Raw genomic sequence first — 23595 nt, 5'->3', positions numbered from 1 at the left:
CGTGATTTCCGCGGGAACCAGCAGCCAATCGGATTCCCAGGTCGGACGGCGCCTCGCTCTTTCCCCGCCCCTTCCCCTTCCGCCGAGCGCCTTCTCGCATCCCATTGGACGGCGCGGTCCCCGCGAGAGCTCCGGGGCCTGCGCTCGTACCAGGGACGGCGGGGGCGGAGCCGGCCTGGTGTCGGGGAGGATCAGGGCGTTTGTAGGGCGCAGGCGCGGGGTGCGCCTCCGGCCGGGGGAGGGATGCAGAGGAAGCGACGGCCGGGGGTTTGTTTGGGTTGTGGGCGGTACGTGCACAGCCCGGGAAAAGCGGGAAATGGCGGCGCCGAGCGCGGGGTCCCGGGCCAGCCTGCAGCAAAAGGGGCTGCTGGCCGCTGACAGGGGGCGCAGGTGAGTGGGCGAGGGTCTCAGGGGGGGTTGATGGGGAACAGGAGAGGAGAACGCGGGTCCCCTCGGGGCCTCTGCAGACAGCCGAGCCCACCCTGCTGGCCCAGCCGAGACCCCGTACGACCCGAGCCCCGGCACGTTCTCGCCCGGGCCTCTCGGCCTTGTCGACTCGCAGGCTTTGTCCAGCCCCGCGGGGCCCCGAGTGAGGGTCCCTCTCTCTGGTGCTGCTCTGGGCGCCGCATCCTCTCCCCCGGCTGCCTCGGAGGAGCACGTCCTCTGCCCCGAGGCGCTCGAGCTGTCCGGGCTGGATCGACTGTGTCCGAACCCGCTTGGCTTTGCGCATGATGACGGCCGCACAGGCTTTGGGGTGCAGTTTGCGCAGCACGAGGGGCTCCCGGGGCTCCCTGTAGGACTTGCGTGCCCACGTCTTTGTTCCGTGGCGGACGTCGCCCAGGAGGACGTGTCTTAGTGCTCTCTGGTCCAGACCCAGCAGAATAACGTGGGACGTCGGTACGGGAACCTTGAGGACATCAAGACTTTAGGATTCTTCTGCCCTTCGCGTTCTCTCCTCCCCCCTCCCCTGCGAAGTGTGTCCTTAAGTTTTGGATGATTGGCCACTGTGGGAGAGTTAAAATGTAAGGCTGTGCTCGAAGGAGCAAGTGTGCAGAGAGAAGACAGTCCTTCGGGTTCAAACTCAGGGTGTCGGGTGAAGATTCAGGGCTAGAACTTGAGGGTTAGTTGGGGAGTGAATTACTGAGTTCTGAGTGTGCATGCGATGGCCCAGGACTGGCTAGTGAGGGGAGTGCAGTCAGGGGAGGGAGGCCCGAGGTCCCCCCCCAGGACAGGCTGGTGAGGGGAGTGCAGTCAGGGGAGGGAGGCCCGAGGTCCCCCCCCCAGGACAGGCTAGTGAGGGGAGTGCAGTCAGGGGAGGGAGGCCCGAGGTCCCCCCAGAACAGGCTAGTGAGGGGAGTGCAGTGTCAGGGGAGGGAGGCCCGAGGTCCCCCCCAGGACAGGCTAGTGAGGGGAGTGCAGTCAGGGGAGGGAGGCCCGAGGTCCCCTCCAGGACAGGCTGGTGAGGGGAGTGCAGTCAGGGGAGGGAGGCCCGAGGTCCCCCCCAGGACAGGCTAGTGAGGGGAGTGCAGTCAGGGGAGGGAGGCCCGAGGTCCCCCCAGAACAGGCTGGTGAGGGGAGTGCAGTCAGGGGAGGGAGGCCCGAGGTCCCCCCCAGGACAGGCTGGTGAGGGGAGTGCAGTCAGGGGAGGGAGGCCCGAGGTCCCCCCAGAACAGGCTGGTGAGGGGAGTGCAGTCAGGGGAGGGAGGCCCGAGGTCCCCCCCAGGACAGGCTAGTGAGGGGAGTGCAGTGTCAGGGGAGGGAGGCCCGAGGTCCCCCCAGGAGAGGCTAGTGAGGGGAGTGCAGTCAGGGGAGGGAGGCCCGAGGTCCCCCCCAGGACAGGCTAGTGAGGGGAGTGCAGTCAGGGGAGGGAGGCCCGAGGTCCCCCCCAGGACAGGCTAGTGAGGGGAGTGCAGTCAGGGGAGGGAGGCCCGAGGTCCCCCCCAGGACAGGCTAGTGAGGGGAGTGCAGTGTCAGGGGAGGGCAGGCCCGAGTCCCCCCCCCCCAGGACAGGCTAGTGAGGGGAGTGCAGTGTCAGGGGAGGGAGGTCCGAGGTCCCCCCCAGGACAGGCTGGTGAGGGGAGTGCAGTCAGGGGAGGGAGGCCCGAGGTCCCCCCAGGAAGGCTAGTGAGGGGAGTGCAGTGTCAGGGGAGGGAGGCCCGAGGTCCCCCCCAGGACAGGCTAGTGAGGGGAGTGCAGTGTCAGGGGAGGGAGACCCGAGGTCCCCCCAGGACAGGCTAGTGAGGGGAGTGCAGTGTCAGGGGAGGGAGGCCCTAGGTTCTCCCCCCCAGGAGAGGCTAGTGAGGGGAGTGCAGTGTCAGGGGAGGGAGGCCCGAGGTCCCCCCAGGAGAGGCTAGTGAGGGGAGTGCAGTGTCAGGGGAGGGAGGCCCGAGGTCCCCCCAGGACAGGCTAATGAGGGGAGTGCAGTCAGGGGAGGGAGGCCCGAGGTCCCCCCCCCAGGACAGGCTAGTGAGGGGAGTGCAGTCAGGGGAGGGAGGCCCGAGGTCCCCCCCAGGACAGGCTAGTGAGGGGAGTGCAGTGTCAGGGGAGGGCAGGCCCGAGTCCCCCCCCCCCAGGACAGGCTAGTGAGGGGAGTGCAGTGTCAGGGGAGGGAGGTCCGAGGTCCCCCCCAGGACAGGCTGGTGAGGGGAGTGCAGTCAGGGGAGGGAGGCCCGAGGTCCCCCCAGGAAGGCTAGTGAGGGGAGTGCAGTGTCAGGGGAGGGAGGCCCGAGGTCCCCCCCAGGACAGGCTAGTGAGGGGAGTGCAGTGTCAGGGGAGGGAGACCCGAGGTCCCCCCAGGACAGGCTAGTGAGGGGAGTGCAGTGTCAGGGGAGGGAGGCCCTAGGTTCTCCCCCCCAGGAGAGGCTAGTGAGGGGAGTGCAGTCAGGGGAGGGAGGCCCGAGGTCCCCCCAGGAGAGGCTAGTGAGGGGAGTGCAGTGTCAGGGGAGGGAGGCCCGAGGTCCCCCCAGGACAGGCTAATGAGGGGAGTGCAGTCAGGGGAGGGAGGCCCGAGGTCCCCCCCCCAGGACAGGCTAGTGAGGGGAGTGCAGTCAGGGGAGGGAGGCCCGAGGTCCCCCCCAGGACAGGCTAGTGAGGGGAGTGCAGTGTCAGGGGAGGGAGGCCCGAGTCCCCCCCCCCCAGGACAGGCTAGTGAGGGGAGTGCAGTCAGGGGAGGGAGGCCCGAGGTCTCCCCCAGGACAGGCTGGTGAGGGGAGTGCAGTCAGGGGAGGGAGGCCCGAGGTCCCCCCAGAACAGGCTGGTGAGGGGAGTGCAGTCAGGGGAGGGAGGCCCGAGGTCCCCCCCAGGACAGGCTAGTGAGGGGAGTGCAGTGTCAGGGGAGGGAGGCCCGAGGTCCCCCCAGGAGAGGCTAGTGAGGGGAGTGCAGTCAGGGGAGGGAGGCCAAGGGTCCCCCCCAGGACAGGCTAGTGAGGGGAGTGCAGTCAGGGGAGGGAGGCCCGAGGTCTCCCCAGAACAGGCTAGTGAGGGGAGTGCAGTGTCAGGGGAGGGAGGCCCGAGGTCCCCCCCAGGACAGGCTAGTGAGGGGAGTGCAGTGTCAGGGGAGGGAGGCCCGAGGTCCCCCCCAGGACAGGCTGGTGAGGGGAGTGCAGTCAGGGGAGGGAGGCCCGAGGTCCCCCCAGAACAGGCTGGTGAGGGGAGTGCAGTCAGGGGAGGGAGGTATGAGGTCCCACCCAGGGCAGGCTAGTGAGGGGAGTGCAGTGTCAGGGGAGGGAGGCCCGAGGTCCCCCCCAGGACAGGCTGGTGAGGGGAGTGCAGTCAGGGGAGGGAGGCCCGAGGTCCCCCCAGAACAGGCTGGTGAGGGGAGTGCAGTCAGGGGAGGGAGGTATGAGGTCCACCCAGGACAGGCTAGTGAGGGGAGTGCAGTGTCAGGGGAGGGAGGCCCGAGGTCCCCCCCAGGACAGGCTGGTGAGGGGAGTGCAGTCAGGGGAGGGAGGCCCGAGGTCCCCCCAGAACAGGCTGGTGAGGGGAGTGCAGTCAGGGGAGGGAGGCCCGAGGTCCCCCCCAGGACAGGCTAGTGAGGGGAGTGCAGTGTCAGGGGAGGGAGGCCCGAGGTCCCCCCAGGAGAGGCTAGTGAGGGGAGTGCAGTCAGGGGAGGGAGGCCAGAGGTCCCCCCCAGGACAGGCTAGTGAGGGGAGTGCAGTCAGGGGAGGGAGGCCCGAGGTCCCCCCCCCAGGACAGGCTAGTGAGGGGAGTGCAATCAGGGGAGGGAGGCCCGAGGTCCCCCCCAGGACAGGCTAGTGAGGGGAGTGCAGTGTCAGGGGAGGGAGGCCCGAGGTCCCCCCCAGGACAGGCTGGTGAGGGGAGTGCAGTCAGGGGAGGGAGGCCCGAGGTCCCCCCCAGGACAGGCTAGTGAGGGGAGTGCAGTGTCAGGGGAGGGAGGCCCGAGTCCCCCCCCCCCAGGACAGGCTAGTGAGGGGAGTGCAGTCAGGGGAGGGAGGCCCGAGGTCTCCCCCAGGACAGGCTGGTGAGGGGAGTGCAGTCAGGGGAGGGAGGCCCGAGGTCCCCCCCAGGACAGGCTGGTGAGGGGAGTGCAGTCAGGGGAGGGAGGCCCGAGGTCCCCCCCAGGACAGGCTAGTGAGGGGAGTGCAGTGTCAGGGGAGGGAGGCCCGAGTCCCCCCCCCCCAGGACAGGCTAGTGAGGGGAGTGCAGTCAGGGGAGGGAGGCCCGAGGTCTCCCCCAGGACAGGCTGGTGAGGGGAGTGCAGTCAGGGGAGGGAGGCCCGAGGTCCCCCCAGAACAGGCTGGTGAGGGGAGTGCAGTCAGGGGAGGGAGGCCCGAGGTCCCCCCCAGGACAGGCTAGTGAGGGGAGTGCAGTGTCAGGGGAGGGAGGCCCGAGGTCCCCCCAGGAGAGGCTAGTGAGGGGAGTGCAGTCAGGGGAGGGAGGCCAAGGGTCCCCCCCAGGACAGGCTAGTGAGGGGAGTGCAGTCAGGGGAGGGAGGCCCGAGGTCTCCCCAGAACAGGCTAGTGAGGGGAGTGCAGTGTCAGGGGAGGGAGGCCCGAGGTCCCCCCCAGGACAGGCTAGTGAGGGGAGTGCAGTGTCAGGGGAGGGAGGCCCGAGGTCCCCCCCAGGACAGGCTGGTGAGGGGAGTGCAGTCAGGGGAGGGAGGCCCGAGGTCCCCCCAGAACAGGCTGGTGAGGGGAGTGCAGTCAGGGGAGGGAGGTATGAGGTCCCACCCAGGGCAGGCTAGTGAGGGGAGTGCAGTGTCAGGGGAGGGAGGCCCGAGGTCCCCCCCAGGACAGGCTGGTGAGGGGAGTGCAGTCAGGGGAGGGAGGCCCGAGGTCCCCCCAGAACAGGCTGGTGAGGGGAGTGCAGTCAGGGGAGGGAGGTATGAGGTCCCACCCAGGGCAGGCTAGTGAGGGGAGTGCAGTCAGGGGAGGGAGGCCCGAGGTCCCCCCCAGGACAGGCTAGTGAGGGGAGTGCAGTGTCAGGGGAGGGCAGGCCCGAGTCCCCCCCCCCCCAGGACAGGCTAGTGAGGGGAGTGCAGTGTCAGGGGAGGGAGGTCCGAGGTCCCCCCCAGGACAGGCTGGTGAGGGGAGTGCAGTCAGGGGAGGGAGGCCCGAGGTCCCCCCAGGAAGGCTAGTGAGGGGAGTGCAGTGTCAGGGGAGGGAGGCCCGAGGTCCCCCCCAGGACAGGCTAGTGAGGGGAGTGCAGTGTCAGGGGAGGGAGACCCGAGGTCCCCCCAGGACAGGCTAGTGAGGGGAGTGCAGTGTCAGGGGAGGGAGGCCCTAGGTTCTCCCCCCCAGGAGAGGCTAGTGAGGGGAGTGCAGTGTCAGGGGAGGGAGGCCCGAGGTCCCCCCAGGAGAGGCTAGTGAGGGGAGTGCAGTGTCAGGGGAGGGAGGCCCGAGGTCCCCCCAGGACAGGCTAATGAGGGGAGTGCAGTCAGGGGAGGGAGGCCCGAGGTCCCCCCCCCAGGACAGGCTAGTGAGGGGAGTGCAGTCAGGGGAGGGAGGCCCGAGGTCCCCCCCAGGACAGGCTAGTGAGGGGAGTGCAGTGTCAGGGGAGGGCAGGCCCGAGTCCCCCCCCCCCAGGACAGGCTAGTGAGGGGAGTGCAGTGTCAGGGGAGGGAGGTCCGAGGTCCCCCCCAGGACAGGCTGGTGAGGGGAGTGCAGTCAGGGGAGGGAGGCCCGAGGTCCCCCCAGGAAGGCTAGTGAGGGGAGTGCAGTGTCAGGGGAGGGAGGCCCGAGGTCCCCCCCAGGACAGGCTAGTGAGGGGAGTGCAGTGTCAGGGGAGGGAGACCCGAGGTCCCCCCAGGACAGGCTAGTGAGGGGAGTGCAGTGTCAGGGGAGGGAGGCCCTAGGTTCTCCCCCCCAGGAGAGGCTAGTGAGGGGAGTGCAGTCAGGGGAGGGAGGCCCGAGGTCCCCCCAGGAGAGGCTAGTGAGGGGAGTGCAGTGTCAGGGGAGGGAGGCCCGAGGTCCCCCCAGGACAGGCTAATGAGGGGAGTGCAGTCAGGGGAGGGAGGCCCGAGGTCCCCCCCCCAGGACAGGCTAGTGAGGGGAGTGCAGTCAGGGGAGGGAGGCCCGAGGTCCCCCCCAGGACAGGCTAGTGAGGGGAGTGCAGTGTCAGGGGAGGGAGGCCCGAGTCCCCCCCCCCCAGGACAGGCTAGTGAGGGGAGTGCAGTCAGGGGAGGGAGGCCCGAGGTCTCCCCCAGGACAGGCTGGTGAGGGGAGTGCAGTCAGGGGAGGGAGGCCCGAGGTCCCCCCAGAACAGGCTGGTGAGGGGAGTGCAGTCAGGGGAGGGAGGCCCGAGGTCCCCCCCAGGACAGGCTAGTGAGGGGAGTGCAGTGTCAGGGGAGGGAGGCCCGAGGTCCCCCCAGGAGAGGCTAGTGAGGGGAGTGCAGTCAGGGGAGGGAGGCCAAGGGTCCCCCCCAGGACAGGCTAGTGAGGGGAGTGCAGTCAGGGGAGGGAGGCCCGAGGTCTCCCCAGAACAGGCTAGTGAGGGGAGTGCAGTGTCAGGGGAGGGAGGCCCGAGGTCCCCCCCAGGACAGGCTAGTGAGGGGAGTGCAGTGTCAGGGGAGGGAGGCCCGAGGTCCCCCCCAGGACAGGCTGGTGAGGGGAGTGCAGTCAGGGGAGGGAGGCCCGAGGTCCCCCCAGAACAGGCTGGTGAGGGGAGTGCAGTCAGGGGAGGGAGGTATGAGGTCCCACCCAGGGCAGGCTAGTGAGGGGAGTGCAGTGTCAGGGGAGGGAGGCCCGAGGTCCCCCCCAGGACAGGCTGGTGAGGGGAGTGCAGTCAGGGGAGGGAGGCCCGAGGTCCCCCCAGAACAGGCTGGTGAGGGGAGTGCAGTCAGGGGAGGGAGGTATGAGGTCCACCCAGGACAGGCTAGTGAGGGGAGTGCAGTGTCAGGGGAGGGAGGCCCGAGGTCCCCCCCAGGACAGGCTGGTGAGGGGAGTGCAGTCAGGGGAGGGAGGCCCGAGGTCCCCCCAGAACAGGCTGGTGAGGGGAGTGCAGTCAGGGGAGGGAGGCCCGAGGTCCCCCCCAGGACAGGCTAGTGAGGGGAGTGCAGTGTCAGGGGAGGGAGGCCCGAGGTCCCCCCAGGAGAGGCTAGTGAGGGGAGTGCAGTCAGGGGAGGGAGGCCAGAGGTCCCCCCCAGGACAGGCTAGTGAGGGGAGTGCAGTCAGGGGAGGGAGGCCGAGGTCCCCCCCCCAGGACAGGCTAGTGAGGGGAGTGCAATCAGGGGAGGGAGGCCCGAGGTCCCCCCCAGGACAGGCTAGTGAGGGGAGTGCAGTGTCAGGGGAGGGCAGGCCTGAGTCCCCCCCCCCCCCAAGGACAGGCTAGTGAGGGGAGTGCAGTGTCAGGGGAGGGAGGCCCGAGGTCCCCCCCAGGACAGGCTAGTGAGGGGAGTGCAGTCAGGGGAGGGAGGCCCGAGGTTCCCCCAGGAGAGGCTAGTGAGGGGAGTGCAGTGTCAGGGGAGGGAGACCCGAGGTCCCCCCAGGAGAGGCTAGTGAGGGGAGTGCAGTGTCAGGGGAGGGAGGCCCGAGGTCCCCCCAGGACAGGCTAATGAGGGGAGTGCAGTCAGGGGAGGGAGGCCCGAGGTCCCCCCTCCAGGACAGGCTAGTGAGGGGAGTGCAGTCAGGGGAGGGAGGCCCGAGGTCCCCCCCAGGACAGGCTAGTGAGGGGAGTGCAGTGTCAGGAGAGGGAGGCCCGAGTCCCCCCCCCCAGGACAGGCTGGTGAGGGGAGTGCAGTGTCAGGGGAGGGAGGCTCGAGGTCTCCCCCAGGACAGGCTGGTGAGGGGAGTGCAGTCAGGGGAGGGAGGCCCGAGGTCCCCCCAGAACAGGCTGGTGAGGGGAGTGCAGTCAGGGGAGGGAGGCCCGAGGTCCCCCCCAGGACAGGCTAGTGAGGGGAGTGCAGTGTCAGGGGAGGGAGGCCCGAGGTCCCCCCCAGGACAGGCTAGTGAGGGGAGTGCAGTCAGGGGAGGGAGGCCCGAGGTCCCCCCAGGACAGGCTAGTGAGGGGAGTGCAGTGTCAGGGGAGGGCAGGCCCGAGTCCCCCCCCCCAAGGACAGGCTAGTGAGGGGAGTGCAGTGTCAGGGGAGGGAGGCCCGAGGTCCCCCCCAGGACAGGCTAGTGAGGGGAGTGCAGTGTCAGGGGAGGGAGGCCCTAGGTCCCCCCCCCCCCCAGGACAGGCTAGTGAGGGGAGTGCAGTGTCAGGGGAGGGAGACCCGAGGTCCCCCCAGGACAGGCTAGTGAGGGGAGTGCAGTGTCAGGGGAGGGAGGCCCTAGGTTCTCCCCCCCAGGACAGGCTAGTGAGGGGAGTGCAGTCAGGGGAGGGAGGCCCGAGGTCCCCCCCCCCCAGGACAGGCTAGTGAGGGGAGTGCAGTGTCAGGGGAGGGAGGCCCAAGGTCCCCCCAGGAGAGGCTAGTGAGGAGAGTGCAGTGTCAGGGGAGGGAGGCCCGAGGTCCCCCCAGGAGAGGCTAGTGAGGGGAGTGCAGTCAGGGGAGGGAGGCCCGAGGTCCCCCCCACAGGACAGGCTAGTGAGGGGAGTGCAGTCAGGGGAGGGAGGCCCGAGGTCCCCCCCAGGACAGGCTAGTGAGGGGAGTGCAGTGTCAGGGGAGGGAGGCCCGAGGTCCCCCCCAGGACAGGCTAGTGAGGGGAGTGCAGTCAGGGGAGGGAGGCCAGAGGTCCCCCCCAGGAAGCAGGAATCTGGTGGGCAGAGAGAGAACTGAGACTGGTGCTGGATACCTAGGGGAACTGGTTCAGGAGAGAACGCCGCTGGTAAACCGGAGGCAGAGGCCTGCTTACCTGTTTCATGATTGTTAGTGCTTTGATGTGCCTCAAGGTGAGTACTAAATGAGATTGTTGACTTGGGTGGATTTTGTTGGAGAGGTTTTTTACTGTAGGTTTGGGGTTGTTGGGAACACTTTGATTCTCGACTCTCGCAGGTACTCTGACTGTACCGTAACCAGTGTGTTTCTCTGAGCCCAGTGCATCCACCCTGGAGATGCGTGGTGTTTCCTTGACTTAAGGTGCATGTTTTTCTTTCGTCATGATCACATCTGTGAAATCAACATGCACCGTTAAATGGGTTTTAAATATATAAACTGAATCTATTATATCCCTTTCCCATTGCCATCAGGCTCTTTGTTAAAGCAGACTGGAGAACTCTGGACTTATGTGAATTAGGCACAGGTTATAAATCTTGGAAATGAGATTCTTTTAGTTCACGAACAGAAGCTTGAACTCTTTGCAAGTCAATACCAAAACTAAGCATCCTAGCAGTAAACACATCTCTAGTAAAATAAATTATCAAAATAATTTACCTTTACTTTCTTTAACTCTATAAATGAATTCAAGTCTTTTTGATTCTGTCATTGATATTTATTTGCTGTAATTCTGTCATAATTTCTGTTTACATCTTGAAGAATTCATTGTTTTTCATGTCATTTTGTCACAGGAACTTAACATTTTAAAAAACATGATTCATATTAATAGGTTAAGAGAGTGTCTGATTTTCCATTAAACCTGGCCACTGGCTTCAGTTTCTGTTATTGGATTAAATTGCTCCTTACTTGAGATCCTGTAAAGTTTTTTACGTCACGCTCAACAACCTATATAAGAAAAGGTACTTAACTTCCACCACTAGTCTCAATATTCACCATAGTTGAACATGGTCCACAAACGATTATATATCATTTCCTTAAGATCAGAGTGTAAGCGCTGGTACATCTTTGATTTTTAACCACTCAGTAGAATGTGCCCCATCTTGGTTACTGTAAGTCCTATTCTTGATTTTCCCACTCATTCCGCTCTTCCGTGCCAGGTCTTGGAGTTGACAGCTTTGCCCTCTACCTTTTATCTGTAGGATAACGGCAGTGTGTGGCATGCATCCAGACCATCAGGAAACTCTGAAAAAGAATCGAGTGGTGCTGGCCAAACAGCTGTTGCTAAGCGAACTGTTGGAACATCTCCTGGAGAAGGACATCATCACGCTGGAAATGAGGGAGCTCATCCAGGTATGGAGACGAGACGCCGCTCGGGCTGGTGGGTGGGAACGAGTGCGAGTCAGTGTGCAGAGGCTGCGCTGCCTTCTGAGGGGAGGGGAGCTGCCTCTCTGCCCTGGGGCACTGGACAGAAAAGATAGCTAACGCAATGGGAAGGGCTTCACTCGCATTTCTGTAAAAGGATTCCTTAGGAGGATGAGGATGTACTAGGAAGCTTAGGTGAAGAAATAGAATTACAGCTGCAGCAGTAAGTACATATGACGCCATGTTTTATTCCTTCTCCTTAGGCAAAAGTGGGGAGTTTCAGCCAGAATGTGGAACTGCTCAACCTGCTGCCCAAGAGGGGTCCCCAGGCTTTTGATGCCTTCTGTGTGGCACTGAGAGAGACCAAGCAGGGTCACCTGGAGGATCTGTTGCTCACAACCCTCTCTGGCCTTCAGCATGTGCTCCCACCGGTACGGAGCCTCACAGATGTGTCTTGGGCAGGGTTAGTTTGGCTAGAAATTTTTGAGACAGGGGTGGGGGAACTAGATTTTGTTTTGTTTGGATGGGGCCCATCATGGTGAGTCCTGATTTCTTACAGTTGAGCTGTGACTACGACTTGAGTCTCCCTTTCCCAGTGTGTGAGTCCTGTTCCCCTCACAAGCAGCCCCGCCTGTCGACAGGTGAGAATTGTGGGATAAAAGGGGTTCTCCAGATGGACTTCCCTTTTTTGGATTGTTACCTGATTTTGCCCTGAGACTGACTTTGTAAGGGGAGTAATTCAGTGAATTTGCCAGGGGCTAGCAGCACAGTTTAGAGAGGGCTTGTTTCCCTTCCAGCACAGATAATACTCTTGATGGTAACTGGCCCTTTGAACAACTTATATGGGTAGGAAATACTGGCCTGTCTTCTCAATAAGGCTGAATGAAAAAAGGCCATATTTGAGGCCACCAGCATAGCTGATTAGAACCAGTTTTGGTTTTTTGTTTTTTGTTTTTTGTTTTTTTTCAGATAGCCCATTCAGTCATTCAGTGGGGTGAGGGCCTGCCACTTGCAAGCCAAGTGCAAAGGACCCAGTGGTGAGCTAAAGCTAGCAGGGTCTCTACTCTCGGGGAGCTTACAGATGAGGGAGGGACACCAGTATTTTATCACAGCCCCAGGTCACAGCGGTGCACTAAGATTGATACTTAGGTTGTATGCTAGATGTTTGGCTTTCTGTCTACACCACAGAAACTGAGGAACGCTCCCTAGACAATGGAGATGGCCCTCCCTGTCTTCAGGTGAAGCCTTGCACTCCTGAGTTTTATCAAACACACTACCAGCTGGTGAGTCTTACATAATGACGAAGGGAAAAGATTTGAAATGAGATCCGCTTTTTTGGGCACCTGGACCTAGTGTGCATATGTTTCTGCCTTGTTAGAAAGTCTTTGCTGTTAAATTAGTGCCTTCTGCAGGCATTTGCTTTCATCTGGTGGGGCTCAGAAATGTCTGTCTAGGGGGAGTCATAGGTGATGTCACCAAGAAGCTCATGGTCTAACTGGCCTCCCCTCCCCAGGCATATAGGTTGCAGTCCCGGCCTCGTGGCCTGGCATTGGTGCTGAGCAATGTGCGCTTCACTGGAGAGAAAGATCTGGAATTTCGCTCTGGAGGGGATGTGGACCACAGTACTCTAATCGCCCTCTTCAAGCTTTTGGGCTACAACGTGCATGTTCTGCATGACCAGACTGCGCAGGTACCTGAGGCAGAAAAGACGGACATACCCATTAGAGGGCTGGGCAGTGCTTGGGACCAGGGCGTCTCCTGTTCCTGCTGGAATATGTCTTTGAAGCTATTTACTCCTGTGTTTTCACTCACTCTGTTAAGCCTCTCTCCTTGCAATCTAGTAAAAATAATTGGGGCCAGCCAGCTGTTTCAGTGTTGATGTCTCAGGGTGGCTGTGCTTCCGTGGGGTAGTAATAGTCCAGGGTTAGGTTCTCACTTTGACATGGTTAGAAACCTGACTCCCGATCACGCAGGAAATGAGGAGATGCTGAGATTCACCCTGACCAACTTGGGAAGGATATTCATAAGCTGGGACTACAACAGGGGACCCTGACTTCTTGGTTGGTGCTGCTACTTAGGAGTATAATTGTTGTTTAAAAGACTACTTTGGCAAATGTAAGTCTTGCAAATGTTTGCTAGAATTATCCATGTAAATGCTGTTTTATGGCAGTGTAATGGATTAACTCATTGTGTCTCTTCATCCTATATATAGGGAACTTATTTTTTTTTTTTTTTATTTTATTTATTTATTTTTTTGACAGGCAGAGTGGACAGTGAGAGAGAGAGACAGAGAGAAAGGTCTTCCTTTGCCATTGGTTTACCCTCCAATGGCCGCCGCGGCCGGCGTGCTGTGGCTGACACACCGCGCTGATCCGATGGCAGGAGCCAGGTACTTATCCTGGTCTCCCATGGGGTGCAGGGCCCAAGGACTTGGGCCATCCTCCACTGCACTCCCTGGCCACAGCAGAGAGCTGGCCTGGAAGAGGGGCAACCGGGACAGAATCCGGCGCCCCGACCGGGACTAGAACCTGGTGTGCCGGCACCACAAGGCGGAGGATTAGCCTAGTGAGCTGCGGCGCCAGCCCTATATAGGTAACTTATAAAGACTTAAACTGAGCATAAGTATGCCCCTTAGGTAAATATTAAAACAAAAGTAAATATGTCACTGAACTATTCACAGAATTATAAACTTGGAATGTATTGGCTGAAGAAAAGTACTATTATTCTGGAATCAAAGAGTTGATGTAAATTTACCAATAGGCTGTTACTGGTTTCAGAATATGAATCCTGAAGGTAACAGAGTCAGTAATGTAGCCTGGTAATTCAGGTTAACAAGGGCTGACCCATAGTGATTCGCTGGAATCTAGTCCAGAAGCAGTGCACCTTAAGATATAACTTGGGACCATGCAATTTCCCGTTAGCTAAACTTGCCTTTTGGGGTGTTAGTGAAATTAAAGTTTCCAAGTGATTCTCTTTGATCTGTTCAGATAAGGGTCATTGTTTTGTGTTTAGCATTGTTTATGGTTATCGTTTCTTTTTCTTAGCTGTCCTGCTTCTGTGCAAGTAATTATGTATTTGCTATACTTTTGGTAAGGCCAGTTTCATCAGGAGATACCTAGGTGTTGCTCTTCTCTTGCTATTTTTGCCGGCTTCCCAGTAATAGCCATGCAAAGTAAATCTACCCTCGCTTCAAAGCAGCGGCTGGAAGAGCTGCCTCCGTCACCAAGTTTTCAAGTGGGTTACGAGCTTTCCTAAAGACTGCTGCACATGAAGGGATCGAGGATAGGATATCCACCAGGGTTCTCACAGAAGGGGTCCTGGTAGAGGGCTGTCTAACAACATGCAGTGTGGGTGTGTTTTCTCAGGTTTTGACCTAACCATTCCTTTTACTCGAAATATATTAGGCCATGCTTTCCCAAATCGTATGCAGTTGATAGGGATTTTATATGCCTGGTAGACTGAATACTGAGTTGCCAGAACAGCTATATACTGCCATGTTTTTTCAGAGACATTCAGTAGATTAGATGATGAGTCTGTGAGCCCACTTCATGAATACTGTTTCCATGTATGTGAAACCTCATTGCAGATACAAGGACCTATTGGATTTTAATCCTCTGGTTACATTGTTCTGTAACTAAATTACAATAGAGTTAAATTTGAGCACTTTGTAATAGGAAACTAAGTTCACTCGCTACCAGCGATTTTTAAAATGTGGACTTTGAGTTCATGGTACTTCAGGTAGATGCAGGAGTCTGGGCGCCAGCAGAAAAGGAAGTGTGTCCTATTTCACTCCAAAGGGCCGAGCGAGACAGTGCCCTCCATGGTAGCCCAGAGGAAGAAATGCCTGGGCAGAAATGGAGGGAGTGAGGCCTAGGCTGGCCTGGAAGTGGAGAAGCTGCTCCAGAGGAAGGAGTGATGATGGCATCCTAGACACGGGCAGCAGTGCACTGCAGAGAAATGTGTGTGTCGTCGTTTGGTGCGTGGAGTCTCTGCTCGTGGTACCCCTTTGCATGGACTACTCCTTCACCGCGATCATTTGGTGAGCAAAGAAATGGAACCAAGAAAATTGGAATCCTTTCTCGTCAGACTTTTTTATGTTAGAGATACATTCCATTTAAAAACAGGAAGTAGTATGATCAGTCCTAGACAACCCTCTTGACAGTGTTGCAGAGAACACTGGTATTCCAGCTGCCTGAGTTATGTTTTCTGTTTTGTCTTTGTCATCAGATTCGCACTGCCTTGACTTCATGGGGTTGTTAGTTCTGTACTTGCCGTTTACCTTATTTGGGGGAGTCAGAGGCGTTTTAGAAGTGACAGATTTCTCTTTACCTTGTGATTTTGTTTTGTGACTTGGCATTGGGGTCATAGACTGCTTTGGATGATCTATGGGGCCTACCTGGAAAACAGCTACTCGTACGATCTTGCATATAACTTCAGAAGGTTCACGGGTTGCTCTCTTCACATGTTTGCCAAAGACACATCCAGGAGTTAAGAACCCTGCTATTTATAGAAGTATGGTAATTTTATCAAAAATAAGTTGCAGATCCTATTTAAAGCTGTGCTACTTGTGGAAAAATCCCCCCAAGTGATTAATTCCCGTTTACTGGTTCACTCTTAATTAGGTTCAAGTACAAACTGTGTGTTTGGGCTTTGTTGTTCTCTATTTACTGACCAAATTTCACTCAGTTAAAAATACTGATGAGTAGGTAGGTGCCCAAGTATGTTAACTCTTTCCAAAATCCTTTAACTATCGTTATGTTGAATTCTATTATGGTCAGCTCCAGAGGAGTCACAGTTAGGTATTCTCTTCAGATTACATGTTCTTGAAGCAAATGGTTATCTCTTAATTACCTTAAGATTCACATTACCATGGTTGGCTTCTGTTTGTATATCTCAGTTATCTGCAAACAGAGTACAGTCCTCAAGTTTTAACAGATCTGAGTCACCTGGAGGCATCGTAAAAAACGTTTGCCAGGGCCCAGGATTTCATATTGTAAAGTTCCTAGGCGGTGCTGCTGTTGCAGCTTCAGGCCCACATTTTGAGAACCACTGCAGCATGCCAAACAGGTATGCATTTTATTCGGGGTTGTATGTGGTGAATGTTGAAAACGTGTTGTGGAGGCCGGCGCCGCGGCTCAATAGGCTAATCCTCTGCCTTGCGGCGCCAGCACACTGGGGTTCTAGTCCCGGTCAGGGCGCCGGATTCTGTCCCGGTTGCCCCTCTTCCAGGCCAGCTCTCTGCTGTGGCCAGGGAGTGCAGTGGAGGATGGCCCAAGTCCTTGGGCCCTGCACCCCGTGGGAGACCAGGATAAGCACCTGGCTCCTGCCATCGGATCAGCGCGGTGCGCCGGCCGCAGTGCGCCAGCCGCGGCGGCCATTGGAGGGTGAACCAACGGCAAAGGAAGACCTTTCTCTCTGTCTCTCTCTCTCACTGTCCACTCTGCCTGTCAAAAAAAAAAAAAAAAAAAAGTGTTGTGGAATGGATCTGCTTAAATACCACATCCATCTTCATTGTATTTCAGCAGATTCATAATAAATAACCTTGTTTCCTCTCCATGTCAGATGAGAGAAAAGACCTGAACATTTTAAGATATAGAGGAAAATATGGTTTTAAAAATTTGGACCAGATTATTTCCTGTTAGGTACAACGTAACTTTGTGTTGGATGGCCCAGGTGCCTAAGGTGGTGGTATCTTACATGGCCAATTAGTGCAAGATAAACAGGATTCTTTAGTTGCTCTGCAAGTTGACCATTTCGTTGAGAAAACGATGACATTATGACTCTATATGTACATTATGTGCCAGTCACAGTATGAGTCCTTTCTATGAGATATCTCTGTCACAGACTTAGAGAATGTCTACTAGTAATTGTTTTCTTATGAAGTAGAACTTGGAGCCTTGAGGGACTAGGTAGCTTGTTCTCTTTGTGAACCAGGTCCAAAGCTAGATCCATGTGATCCTGGAGGCCATGTCCGTCGTCACTGCTCGGCAGTCCAGAGCCCAGCACTTGGGCTGACAGCACCGCTGTCTCTGAGTACTTAGCAACCCCAGGCAGCAGACTGCAGGAGTCCTGTTACCCTCCCCTGTCCTGATGCTGTTGACCCTCACAGAGCAGCAGAGTAGGTGTGTTACTCATTCAGTCTGAGCTCCGAGGTGGTCCTTGTGCCGTTTATGTACAAGAACGCTTGCTGTAATGAAATCCAGGAGTTCATAACCCGTGTCAGTGAGTCTGTGAACCTGTGGTCAGAGTTTGGGGTCTGAAGGCATGTGCATTTTTCTGGTGAGTCCATAGCTCCTCAGAGGGTCTCTGGGTTCTCTTGTCATTGCCACAGAAAATTGAGGAAACAATTTACCCTCCAGTAGCTTAAGGTTTCAGAGAGAAACCAAAGGTTGCCGCTTATACTGGTGCTGACCACAGTGAACAGCACTGAAAGGCGTCTGTCTTTCTTCTAGGAAATGCGAGAGAAACTGCAGAATTTCGCACAGTTACCTGCACACCGCGTCATGGACTCTTGCATAGTGGCACTCCTCTCGCACGGTGTCGAGGGTGGAATCTATGGTGTAGATGGCAAACTGCTCGAGGTGTGTGATCCTGTGGAGGCCAAGTGTTGACACCGGGACCCCTCACCCCCGCCTGTCCGTCTTTGCAGTCATGACTCCCCTTGTATGCGAGGACTTCTGCAGGCCCTGCTGTCTTAACCACCTCTCCTCCATTTCTTTTTGCAGCTGCAAGAGGTCTTTCGGCTCTTTGACAATGCCAACTGCCCAAGCCTGCAGAACAAGCCCAAGATGTTCTTCATCCAGGCCTGCCGCGGAGGTGAGTGCCCTGGCAGACCAGCACTTGGGTGGTGGCTCCTGGGCAGCCTCCCACCAGCTCTCACTTTCCTGTTTGCTCCTCTCAGGTGCTATTGGATCCCTTGGGCACCTCCTTCTGTTCACTGCTGCCACCGCCTCTCTTGCTCTGTAAGTGTCTCCCGATGCATGGGGTGTGCTGGGACTTGGGCAGCCCAAGGCTCTCAGGCTGGTCAGCTCTCTGTGCACCACCATATCCTGTCGTCAGGACTCTTGTTGGCGTCCGCCTCCTTTTCTGAGAAGTCTGGCTTTTCTGTGCTTATTAACTCTGATGTGCGTTCTTTGTTGCTACTCATGCTGGCTAAGGGTTTTCTGTCTGTCTTCTGTCCCCCTCACCTTATCTCCTTCCCTTTTTCTTTCTCCTCTCCCCTCCGCTTTCTCCTTTCTCCTGGTACTTCCTGTTCACCTGCACTTCACGCTCTCCTCCTTATTTCATGGACCATACAGGATAGCAGTACAGAACCGTGTCGGCCTGGGACTTTCTCTTTCCTTTTCTTTCCCTTCTCTCTCGGTTGCATGCAGTCTGCCCTACCCCGTCCAGAGCTGGGACTGCGTGATGAGGCCCAGATGATGCACGGGCATGCTTCTCACCCTGCAGGAAAACAGTTGTAATTAAGAGTTCTAACTTGAGAGTCGAGCTGTCTCTACCACTTAATAGCTATGTAAAGTTAGCAAAGTTATTGATGTCCCTCCCCCAGTTTCCTTGGCAAAGCGTGCTTGGTCATTATACCTACTTTATCAGCTGGTTGTGATGATTGACGGGAACTGTGCACTTCAGGGCTTCCTTAGCACTGTCCCTGGCTCCTAGTAAGTCCCCCAGAAATGCCAGATATAACTTTTAGCCTGATCAGTGTGCTCAAAGGACTTATGGTTTAGTTTAAAGGTCACTTTGTCCACACTGTTGTGTGGCCAGTGGCTAATTTTTTCTTTTTAAAGATTTATTTATTTATTTGAAAGTCAGAGTTACCCAGAGAGAGAAGGAAAGGCAGAGAGAGAGAGGGAGAGAGAGGTCTTCCATCCGCTGGTTCACTCCCCAGTTGGCCACAGTGGCCAGAGTTGTGCAAAGCCAGGAGCCAATAGCTTCTTCCAGGTCTCACACGCGAGTGCAGAGCCCCAAGGACCTGGGCCATCTTCTACTGCTGTCCCAGGCCATAGCAGAGAACTGGTCAGAAATGCAGCAGCCAGGACTCGAACTGGCACCTATATGGGATGCTGACACTATGGGCAGCAGCTTTACCTGCTATGCCACAGCGCTAGACCCCCCAGTTGCTAATATTATTAGCCTGTTAATCTAATGTCTCCACAGAGTATGTTGCTGAAGTTCTATGACGTGACTAGGACTATAGTCAGAACTATCAGAAAAGCAGAAGGCAATGTGCCCCTCTAAGGAGCCCATCAGTTACTCAGGACTAAAGCAGATATGCATGAGATTAGTTCAGAGGCCTTGCATAAGCAAAGGCAGAACACGTAACACCCAGACTGTATCTGAGAAAGGGTAGCCTAAGAATAGGATTTTAAAGTGAGATCCATTTGAAGGGATTTTGCAGGTAGGGTAAGGGTTATTTTGGACCCAGAATACTATGATTTATATAGAGGAGGAGACAGAGTCTTTCCTGGGAAAAGGGACAGGATAGCATGACAGGCACACAGATCTGAAAGGACACACAACGCCCAGATCTAATGAAGAGCTCATTATCTGGGTAAGTTGGAGTGAGGTACAGCTGATTACAAGCCTTTAGTCACGGCTGAGGTTTGGGTTAATAGTACAGAGCTGGTAGAAGTGTAAGTAAGAAAGACTGAGATGAATTTTTCTCCAGGAAGGTCTCCATGGCAGGGGCTACACTAAGGCAAGAGTGTCTGAGGGCAGCGACTTAGTTTTTCACTCACTGCTGTGGCCTCAGGCTTAGAGCACACCCTGACCCTCAGTAACACTTATAAATATTGAATGAATGGGTGACACACGGTAGCACTTATAAATATTGAATGAATGGGTGGAAGTCTGCCTATAAAAGTGTAGCAGTAGAGTGAAAGCAGATGAAAGGGTGTTGTGAAGAAAGAGCCCAACAGCATTTATTGATTAATAGCTCTGCTCTGAATTCAGGAGATGAGCTTGCCTGTCTGTTGAGGGACATATTTCTCTGGGCCTGTTTCCTTTAGGAGTCAAAATTTTCTCCTCCGGCATTCAGAGTTGTATACAGTATTGGACCTGTGTAGCTAGAAATTGCCCTGTCTGTAAATAATCTTGCTGTATCTCTCTAGCTTCTCTTTAAAAATTAAATCGTCCAAGGGATAACCAGTAGCCGGTTGTTTCTTTGTACACTTGCACTCGCCCATCTTCTGCTGTGTTTGGTTGATATAATTAACATCTGTGAAAGTGCTGCGCCTTGCTCCAGTTGACCAGCTCCTATTCTGGCCTGTAAGCTCCATAAGGACAGGAACTCTCTCTTTGCGAAATCCCTAGGGCTTAAAGTAAAGTAATACCTGGCAACATGGCGGTGGCCCCATACGCTGTTACTAAAGCAGTGAATCAGTCCTTTTCCCCACACCTCTTCAAACATCCCTTCCTGGTGAGCTCCTATGAATGTGGCATGGGGCAGAAGTGCTGTAAACAGCACTGTCTCTTCCCTTTGGTCTGTTGACCTGGGAGTCCTCCACCCACCACCAAAGTAAAAGAGCAGTGTCAAAAATAAGAATCTGCCTTGGGATATATAAGGCCTGGATCAAGATTTTAGGCTTGTGCTCAGGATGTGTTGAGACTCTACTGCTGAAGTTGTACAATGTTTTCTTTTCCCCCAATTCTTAGAAAATAAATTATTCCAATTTTAAGTTTTTCCTTTTTTAAAGTTCTCTTCGATCTTGGATGCTTATTATAACCCATGAAATTAAGGATTAAAATGACCTTGGGAAAAGCTGGTTACACTTTTATAATTTTTTGTCACATGGTTTGAACTTGATTCTTTCCTATGGCATACATGTAGTAATTGTATCTTTATTAACTTATTTTCTTATTTATGGAATAAAAATGTATAGTATTTGCATACTTCATTGAAAGCACTGTGACTTCCAGGTAAATTGCTGTTTGAACAAGCGAGTTGTGGACTCAGGAGTTTTGAATCTGTTTATAAAGGTTGTTTGATTTGGTGCTGTGTCTGTCTTACCCACAATGGGAAATGCTCCGATCTCCTCTGTGTGCATGACCCCCGACTGAAGGATGCACGCTGCAGAGTAATGACCTTTCTTTTTCTTCAACTCACCAGTCATAGATTGGAGACCACAGCTGAAAATGGCTCTTTCCAGTCAAGGTTTCAGGGATCTTGGGTTTGCCTGTGACAGGCCCAGGAAAGATGGGAGGAAGTAACATGTTTATCCATTCTGTCTGTCTTTCTACAGATGAAACTGATCGTGGGGTCGATCAGCAAGATGGAAAGAACCAGGCAGGATCCCCTGGGTGCGAGGAGAGTGATGCTGGGAAAGAGCCGCTGAAGATGAGGCTGCCCACTCGCTCGGACATGATCTGTGGCTATGCCTGCCTCAAAGGTATTTTGAGTTCCAAAGAAGTAAGATTATGCACTCCTAGACTCGGGTTCTCATGCAGGGGTCTGGGGGTGCAGCAGGGTGCCGTGGGTGTCTAGTTTGGGAAGTCAGCTGTGTCCTGCACACTGTGGCTAATGGTGTTCTGGATGCAGGGACTGCCGCCATGCGGAACACCAAGCGAGGTTCCTGGTACATTGAGGCACTCACTCAGGTGTTCGCCGAGAGGGCCTGTGACATGCATGTGGCCGACATGCTGGTTAAGGTAAGTCGGCTCAGGCTGGCTCCGCGAAGCTCTGCCTCTCCGCGGGCTGTTCTCCCTTTTCCTCCTTGGTGCTATTTTCGTCGTTTTACTGCTCTTCCTGTTGTGCGGCTTTCGTGAAAATACAGGATTCTCAGACTTTGGACCATTGGTTCTGCCCTTGCAGGTGAACGCCCTCATCAAGGAGCGTGAAGGCTACGCCCCCGGCACAGAGTTCCACCGGTGCAAGGAGATGTCTGAGTACTGTAGCACTCTGTGCCGGCACCTCTACCTGTTCCCAGGACACCCTCCCACGTGATGCCGCCTCCTCCTGCCAGCTGGAGGTGTGACAGAGCCCTTCTTCCTTCAGGATGCACCGTTTCTGTTTCCTCCCCCTCAGGGATATGGGAATCCCCAGTCTTGTTTCCTGTGCCCATCGTCTGGTGTCCGCCTTTGAACTTGACAGGCCAGTTCCTTTTGTGTGACGCTGTTTCCTCGCAGGGCTGACTGACTGGACTGCAGTCGAAGAGCCTGGCCAGGGACTTTATGGGAAGTGTTGTGGGGAGAGGGCATGAGTTCTTGCATGTTGTTCAGTTCCTGCCCCTAGGGCTTCCGTAGGGGCCAATTTGGGCATTGCTTTTTTTCCTTCAGTTCAGTGTCTCAGAGATCACCTGCTGTCTTCTTTTGTATCCCCAGTTGGCATTTTTGTGTGGCTTTGAAGAACCAGATGTGATTGGAGATGCGCCGTGTGTGTGTGGGAATGGCCTCTATGGAAGAACAGTCTTCCTAAAGCCCCCTTGGCTCTCCTGGGATCCAAGCATCCAGTCTTTTCAGCACAGGTTAGGGTCTGGATCCACACACCTGGACCTCATTGATCTTTGTCCCTGGAAAGCCTGAAGATCTCTTCATTGGTCATTCTTTCTGAGCTTTGTTACTGGACTCAGCCTTGTGGGGAGTATCGGTAGAAGGCCCTGGGGTGCTGCTGAGTCTCTCCCTATCTTCTTCTCTCCTGTGAAATGTCCCTCTACCCTTACTTTCCTCACTTCCACGCAGTCACCTGTACTCATGTCTGCAGTTCTGGAATTTTCTGCAGAAACGATCCCTTGCTGTTAGCTCTGTTACCTCTGTGTCACCCCTGCTTCCTGTCCTCCCTCTTTAGCAGCCACCACCGGCTGTGTCTCAGATACTCCTTCACTGGGTCATTTGGCCGCAGACATATGTATTTCGTTACTGTTTTGTGCTTCCGTGTTGCATTGCCCTTTGATCTTACGCAGCCTTGTCTCTTCTTTCTGCTTCAGTGAGGCTGTTGCTTCCACCTAGAAAGCTCTGCTTGTCTCTGCTAGTATGAAACTTGCCGATTCTTTAAGGCCTTTTTGTTTCTATCCTGCGCTCTTCTGTTTATCCTCTACAAATGTTAGGTGCAGGCTGGTTTCCGGCTTTCTAGTTTTTAAATTCAAAACTGATGATGTCATCCCGCCTGCCTGACCCTGACTTCCTATTACATCTCATAGAAAATCCAGACGCCTCACCCTGGTTCTCAGATCTGCTTCCTGCCTTCCCTCTGAGCCTCATTATGGTGATTTCTTGCTAAGCTCAGCCATGGGGGCCTCCTCTTAGCTTCTCAGACATGCTGAGCTCTTTCCTGCCCCCTCCAGGATGGCATCTGTATTTTTCAAATAATGGTTTAAATGCCACTTTTCTTGCGGAAGGCTTTCCAGGTCATTCTGTAAATAGTTTTCTCCTGTTTGTTACTACATCCTGTTTATTTCCTTCATTGCACTCACTGCAATTTGTAGTTATGGATTTGCATGTTTTACTGGTTCATTTTTCCTCCTGTGCTACCCTGTAAGCTCATGGGAAAAGAAACTTTGTCTCTTATTTACTAGTATGTGCCCAGTGCCTGGCACTTACGAGGCCTTGAATAAATGTTTGTTGAATGAAGAAAGCAAGTGGCCAACTCTGCTAGAATCATACTTTTTGACAAAATCTCCTTTTTGACAATATACATAATTTAGTATTTGTACTGTTTTTTCCTTGTGTTGTGTTTTTATCCACTGGTATCTGCAGCTCCTTGAAGAACTGTTGTGTGAGAGACAACTTCCTTCACATCTCCCGTGGTGCCTGGCAAAATGCGAGGCCTGTAGTAGTCAAGGTGCTCAATAAGTGTTTGTTCTGTGAGCCAAGAGATTTGAAGACTTGCTGCCAGGTCCAAGTCTGCATAGCATGGAGTTTTGAGTAATCCTGACCTTCCCACTTCCCACTGCCAGGTTTTTGTATTGCCATTGGGTGCCAAATAAATGCTTATATTTGTTACTGCTATGTGTCTTCTGTCTTTGTTTCTGTAGATATTCCGTCTTCTGACATCCACGTTTTTCCATTTTTTTAGCCTCTCACACTGCAACTTTCCCCACACCCTACAAGGCACACCTAGAGCTAAAGTCCATTATTTTGCACACATACACACACATGTGTGTGGGCCCATCTCAATTGGCATGGTC

General features: G+C 55.3%; 1 protein-coding gene across 5 annotated transcripts; it reads left to right on the top strand.

Moving 5' to 3' along the window:
- The first annotated feature begins 112 nt into the window (after positions 1–112).
- CASP2 (caspase 2) lies at positions 113–23414 on the top strand. Of its 5 annotated transcripts, XR_011387500.2 has the most exons (13): positions 166–390; positions 10312–10462; positions 10738–10905; positions 11034–11115; positions 11663–11757; positions 11988–12164; positions 12448–12589; positions 16927–17055; positions 17200–17290; positions 17376–17436; positions 20716–20862; positions 21012–21121; positions 21285–21936. XR_011387500.2 is itself a non-coding variant. In XM_002711952.6 (11 exons), exons 1-11 carry the CDS (start codon positions 317–319, stop codon positions 21414–21416), a joined length of 1356 nt encoding a protein of 451 aa, XP_002711998.1. In that variant the 5' UTR covers positions 113–316; the 3' UTR covers positions 21417–23414. The 5 variants fall into 5 exon arrangements, 2 of the variants coding, with proteins under 2 accessions (XP_002711998.1, XP_089185748.1); XR_011387498.1 differs by lacking the exon at positions 12448–12589 and having other exon boundaries at positions 129–390; positions 21285–23414; XR_011387499.2 differs by lacking the exon at positions 17376–17436 and having other exon boundaries at positions 21285–23414.
- Positions 23415–23595: the final 181 nt, after the last annotated feature.

The sequence above is a fragment of the Oryctolagus cuniculus genome, chromosome 3 (genome assembly GCF_051225735.1).
Source record: "Oryctolagus cuniculus isolate XC-2025 breed Fujian yellow rabbit chromosome 3, ASM5122573v1, whole genome shotgun sequence".
Taxonomy (NCBI): domain Eukaryota; kingdom Metazoa; phylum Chordata; class Mammalia; order Lagomorpha; family Leporidae; genus Oryctolagus; species Oryctolagus cuniculus.
The sequence above is the reverse complement of the archived record's forward strand: the minus strand, read 5'-3'. Positions and strand labels throughout refer to the sequence as shown.

Bases quoted from the DNA above. Each gene is read 5' to 3' on its own strand.
- CASP2 (XM_002711952.6), top strand. From the start codon at position 317: ATGGCGGCGCCGAGCGCGGGGTCCCGGGCCAGCCTGCAGCAAAAGGGG. The intron at 11,116-11,662 runs GTGAGAATTGTG...TCTACACCACAG, and splicing joins GCAGCCCCGCCTGTCGACAG to AAACTGAGGAACGCTCCCTA. The intron at 21,122-21,284 runs GTAAGTCGGCTC...CTGCCCTTGCAG, and splicing joins TGGCCGACATGCTGGTTAAG to GTGAACGCCCTCATCAAGGA.